This window comes from Salpingoeca rosetta, assembly GCF_000188695.1.
Source record: "Salpingoeca rosetta unplaced genomic scaffold supercont1.12, whole genome shotgun sequence".
Lineage (NCBI taxonomy): Eukaryota > Choanoflagellata > Craspedida > Salpingoecidae > Salpingoeca > Salpingoeca rosetta.
Genome location: NW_004754922.1, coordinates 1,113,629 through 1,119,563, shown reverse-complemented (window position 1 = coordinate 1,119,563; position 5,935 = coordinate 1,113,629). Strand labels below are relative to the sequence as shown.

Here is a 5,935-nt window from a genome sequence, read left to right as displayed (position 1 = left end):
TTACACGCTGCTGCGCGCTGCTGTGCGTTGGGCCAGCAGTGCTGCTGCTTGGCTCAACCCACCAATCGCATCGTGTACCTGCCACCCATCCCACCATGTTTCTCCGTCTCTATCCGCCCTGCTTCCTTCGGTTGCTGCTGTTTCTTCTCGTTATTCAATAGAGCAGTGCTCAGCGCAACCGCCTACCTCATCACCGAACACGCACGCCTACCTCATCACACAACACACACACACACACAACACACACACACACACACACACACATACACACACACACACACACACACACACACATGTGGGGCGGGCGAACGTTACCGCGCACCAAGCACGAAGAAACGGAAGGAGGGGTTCCATATGGATTCAAGCCAACTTATGGTTCACACATACACACACATACACATATCCATGCACATACATACACATACACACATCCTTACATCCTTGCACATACATAACATGGACGCGTAACACCTGCATCACACTTGTGGACACGAACACGACCACAAAGAGTAACATCACAGTGCACACATCCTAACAGCACGGTTCGTCTTTCTTCTGCTGCTGCCGCTGCGGCTTGTCCCCTGTTGTCGTGTGTGTGTGTGTGTGTGTGTGTGTGTGTGTGTGTGTGTGTGTGTGTGTGTGTGTGTGTGTGTGTGTGTGTGTGTGTGTGTGTGTGTGTGTGTGTGTGTGTGTGTGTGTGAAGATCGACAACAGCATGCAACACGACACAAGGTTGAGTCATGAAGTCAGCATCTCACCAGTTGAACACATCCACGACATTCCGCCCCGTCTTCGCAGACGTCTGTCACCGCACACACACACACACACACACACACACACACACACACACACGTGTTGTCGTAAAGAAATATTGTCAGGTGATACAGTAGCACAAGAGTAAGACGCTGGCGATAATTGCAACAACACCAAGAGCAAACAGCAGCAACAGCAACAACAAGAAACAGCAACAACAAAGATGGACCAACCTCAAGGTATTTGATGGCGCCCTGGTAACCATGATGGATGTGGTGGTGAGGGTGGGGTTGGTGGAGTGAGATGATGGCAGAAGCCGTTGTACGTGTGTGTGATTCGATTCACACAATGCAGTCCAACCAATCCACACAAACACAAACGCCAACACACACGTAACACCAACACACATACACACTTCAAACCCCCAACAATGCGCGTGCGTGCGTGTGTGCGTGTGTGCGTGTGTGCGTACGTATTTGCTGGCGAGTGCGTGGCCCTCCGCCTCCGTTACAGCGCGCTCGGCGACATTCTGCTCAATGAGATCATACTTGCAGCCAACAACAATCTTGATGACGCCCTCGGAGCTGGAGTCCAGGTACGAGAACCACTTGTCAATCTCGTCAAAGTGGATGCGGTCTGTGATGTCAAACGCGATGATCGCCGCAGCAGCATCCCCTGTACAATGGCGGCGGTTATTGTTATTGTTGTTGTTGGTGGTGGTGGTGGTGGTGGTGGTGGTGATGATGAGAGGGAGAGTCGTCAAGCGCTGAAACAGCACACAAATGCGCAAGGCACGTAAAGCAGAAGCACACACACACACACACACACACACACACACACACACACACACACACACACACACACACACACACACACACACACACACACACACACACACACACACACACACACACACATGCGCGCGCACGCACACACTGCACGCACGTGCATAGAAGGAGTTGAGAGAGGCAAACTTCTCCTGGCCAGCAGTATCCTGTGGTACATGAAACGTTTGGTGGGAGCAGCATGACGTGAGCAGTGTGTATGATTGAAGAGCGTGGATCAAGCGCAGTGTTGGTCCACACACACACAGCAGCAGCACAGAGCATGCCATCACAAAATCGACAAACGCACCCAAATGGCGAGGTGCAGCCCATTCCATCGTTTCAATACAAATGACACGCCCAGCGTCTGCCACGTGAGAGGTCATACAAGTTGCAGGCGAGAGTGGAAGGATGAAGGTGGCAGCGTGAGACCACTGCAGCCGCTGAACCGCCATGCACAAGCGCGCGCGCACACATGCACTCACACGCACATATGTTCACACACGCACACACACATGCACACACGCGCATACACGCACACATGCACACACACGCACACATGCACACGCACACGCACACATGCACACGCACATACATGCACACTCACGCACGAACTTGCACACACACGCACCGATGTGTTCTGCCCGGATGCGGTGAATGTGTTGTTGACAAACCGCTCCATCAATGCCGTCTTCCCGGCATCAGGAGGGCCAATGACAATGACCTTGAAATCCCTGCTCAAAGCAAGCAACGCCAAGGAACACCATCGCAGACAGCCAATACACACAGTCAACACACGCGCAAAAACAAGCAGACACACAAAGCACGCACGCACACAACAACAAGTACACAGATACACAGCAAGTATATACACACAAACACACGTCCACACGGCACAGCGCACATCACTGTGTATCGTGATGTCCACGGCGATCTCCACACTTACGCCTTGCTCATCGTGGATGAGTTGATGCAATCCAATCGGGCAGACAAAGCGTCCCAGAAGGTGGCGCACAAACAGCCCGCTCAAGCCAAATGCAGCAAACAAACAAAACCACGCAACTTCCTTCCTCGCCTACCGTGTACCACCACACACGCGTCTCCCAGCCAGCACTGCCGACACGAGCAGAGAGCGCAACAACAGGAATAGAAGGAGGCACGGCAACCAAGCAACCAAGCCGAGACGCTGAGACAGCGAGGAGGGAAGAAGGGAGGACAACAAACGCACGAACAAGGAAAGGCAAAGGTGGGAGGATGTGTGTTGGCCTTGAGATAGGACAGCTGGCTTATTTTTAGTTTGAACGGTAGAAAGGAGAAGGAGAGGCACCAAACGAGCAGCACAGCACTTGCTTCCTGGCTGGCGCTTGGCACCCTTCCCCTTCCCTCACCAAGCCTCACACATCGTCTTCCACCACTTGTCAGTGCCCGTAGCTCGGCTCGCCTAGGTCACCATGGTAGAGCGGGGCCGCTTGTCGTTCTTGGTGGGCATTGTGGTGGGCCTTGTGCTGTCGTCCGCCATCTCGTACATGTATCCGGGATCATCCACGACATCCACATCAACACTGTCCACCAAGTGCACTTGCCCAACCACTGGCCATGTCATCGATCTCCCCACACAGGCACCTTCCTTCCCATCCACGCCACCACCAGAACAGCAGCAGCAACAACAACAACAACAACAACAACAACAACAACAACAACAACAAGAAGAAAACAGAGAAGAAGAGGTGCCTGAGAAGAGATCCACCACTGCACAACAGACAAACACCAACGCAAGCACTGCTGGTGGTGGTGGTGGTGGCGACGCAGCGGGTGGCAAAGATGCCGGTGGCGCCGACGATGACGATGCGGAGAGGGAAGACAGCCCCATGGAGCCCGTGACGCCAGAACCGGAGAAGCAAGAGCTACCAGAGGACGCGGTGAAGAAGCAGGACGTGGCGAATGCAGGCGATCTGCGCAACAAGGTCAACGCACACTATTGGCTGAACATGTGCGGCAAGAGCCTGAGGATCCTCAAGAACCACCCCCACTTCCCGGGCAAGCCGCACTTTGTCTCCTTCCTTGAGGACCTGCAGATCCGCTACCACACGGTGAACTACGCCCAACGCCTGCTGGGCTTCATCCACCCACCATCCGATGGCAGCTATCGCTTTGCCCTCTCCTCGCGCGGCTGCTCCGAAATGCACATGAGCACAGACACTTTTCCAGGTTGGTGTCCACCTTGTGTGCGTCTGTGTGTGTGTGTGTGTGGGGGGGGAGGGGGCTGTGTGGCTGTGTTTGTCTGTGTCTGTGTGTGCGTGCGTGAGTCTGTCTGTCTGTCTGTCTTTGTCTGTGTCTGTGTATGCGTGCCTGCGTGTGCGTGCCTGCGTGTGCATTTGCCCGTGTACCTGTCTGTGTACATGTGCGCATGTCTGTGTACATGTGCGCATGTATGTTTGTGCGTTGCTGTTGCCTTGTGAGGCTGTCCTCACAACCTCGTCCAACCTCGTCCAACCTCGTCCAACCCTCTATCCACACACACACACACACACACACACGCAAACATCCCCCCGCCCCTTTCCTTCATGTACAGCCAATGCGCAGCTGATTGTGAGCCTGTGCAAAGGGCGGGAAGAAAAGTTCACGGAGCCAAACGACTTTTCGCACGTTTCCAAACCCCTCAAGCTGCACGCGGGGAAGAAGTACTACTTTGACGTCCTGCACAAGGCCGGCGATGGCAGCGAGCACCTGCAAGTGGCGTGGTCGCGTGACGACGGCCCCTTCACCATCATCAAAGGCGACCACCTCAGCGCATATGAGGACACGACCGTCAGCTCCATCCTCTCCCGCGATGCGTCGGAAGGCGAGTGGGAGGTGGAGCAGGTGTTTACGCAAGAGCAGTACACCGACAAGCACCTGCCGTCCTTCACAGTCCCCATGTACTACCCGGATGCGGAGCTGAAGAGCGTGCTGCCTGCATGCAGCTGGTCGCCGTCATATGCCCGGCCACACCGCGTCTCACAGTACCAGGCCGCAAACTCATACGTCTGCAAAATGAGGTGTGTGTGTGTGTGTGTGTGCGTGCGTGTGTGTGTGTGTGTGTCTGTGTGTGAGGGGGAGGAACCTGGCGAACACACAACTGCAATCCCAGTGCGTGCGCCATCACATCGTCATCCAATCCCGCCACTCACTGCTCCCCGCCTGCCTGTGTCTGTCTACCCGTGTGCATGTGTGTGCCCGCCTGTCTGTGTCTGTGTGCAGTGCGGTGTATCCGGACGACCACACGACGCTGCTCGGGTCCCACCAGGCACGCGGCCCAAACAAGAGCATGCAGAAGTCCTTTGCAGAGCGCATTGCAAAGGTGAGGCCTGGGTCAGCTGGTGCATGCACGTGGTGGTGACGGTCGTGGGGTATCAGCGAGTGGCATTCGCTGAACGAGCATTGCTTGACATCCCGAACACTTTTACGCGCACTCATGCATGCACTCTGTCAACCACACGCTTCACACACACACACACACATCTCGTCTTTCCATGCACACACACACGCGCGCGCGTCCATGGCCGCCAGGCGTATGTGCAGAAGATCAATGCGAAGCGGCAGCAGGACGGCAAGAGCGCAGTGGCGCTGAAGAAAATTGTCCACATGGAGTCCAAGGAGCACGCGGGCCAAACACGGTCGGTGCTGCAGTTGGTGTTGGTGTTGGTGTTGGCGCTGTAGCTGGTGGATGTAGTGGAGGGACGGCTCTTGTGTTCGTTATGCTCGTCACATGCACGCAGCCTTTACGAACACACCTCAAACTCACGCGCGCGCAATCACACGCACATCATCATCATCATCCTTGTCGTCATTATCATCATCTCAATCGTCCATTCATCCCATCATTCCATCCACCACCACCACCCCTCCCGTCAGCGTGCTGGCCGAGCTCGACGTTGAGCGGGACGGCCGGGTGCTGCGCGTGTCTCGCTACATTGTCTCAAAGGGCAACGGCGAACTCTGCGACGCAAACAACTTCCAGTGGCGCAAGCAAGCCATGGTCCACATCATCGTGCCGGTGCGGTGGCTCGCTTGCTTGACTGTTTGTTTGTTTTTTTGTTTTTGTTTTTGTTTTTGCTTTTGTTTGTTTGTTTGTTTGTTTGTTTGTTTGTTTGTTTGTTTGTTTGTTTGTTTGTTTGTTTGTTCGTTCGTTCGTTTGTTTGTGTGTGTGTGTGTGTGTCACGTGTCTTTCCTTTTGACGGCGCAACATCTGAGGTTGACTCTCCATTTCAATTTTTCTGCATGTGCGATGTCACCGTCATGCACACACGAACTCACACACGCACACACTCGTTCATCCACACGTGCGTGCATACACGCAAACGCACGGTGTGCAGGTG

At 54.6% G+C, this 5,935-nt stretch overlaps 2 protein-coding genes across 2 annotated transcripts in view; one reads left to right on the top strand and one right to left on the bottom strand.

Moving 5' to 3' along the window:
• Positions 1-754: 754 nt before the first annotated feature.
• PTSG_05320 (uncharacterized protein) lies at positions 755-2,859 on the bottom strand (the record flags this gene model as incomplete). The annotated part of the gene is made up of 7 exons (XM_004993835.1): positions 2,524-2,859; positions 2,209-2,311; positions 1,888-1,944; positions 1,699-1,747; positions 1,226-1,428; positions 987-1,007; positions 755-802 (listed from the first exon to the last, which is right to left on the bottom strand). The coding sequence occupies exons 1-7, from the start codon at positions 2,532-2,534 to the stop codon at positions 755-757; spliced, it is 492 nt and encodes a 163-aa protein (XP_004993892.1). The 5' UTR covers positions 2,535-2,859.
• A 169-nt stretch (positions 2,860-3,028) lies between these two features.
• Positions 3,029-5,935, top strand: part of PTSG_05319 (uncharacterized protein) — a gene marked incomplete at both ends in the record, with an annotated part of 8,295 nt that continues 5,388 nt past the window's right edge. The window contains 6 exons of the mRNA XM_004993834.1: positions 3,029-3,785; positions 4,150-4,615; positions 4,818-4,917; positions 5,127-5,233; positions 5,472-5,613; positions 5,933-5,935. The exon at positions 5,933-5,935 is cut by the window's right edge and continues 104 nt beyond it. Of these exons, the coding sequence (XP_004993891.1) occupies positions 3,029-3,785; positions 4,150-4,615; positions 4,818-4,917; positions 5,127-5,233; positions 5,472-5,613; positions 5,933-5,935 (1,575 nt within the window). The remainder of the gene's footprint in view (positions 3,786-4,149; positions 4,616-4,817; positions 4,918-5,126; positions 5,234-5,471; positions 5,614-5,932) is intronic.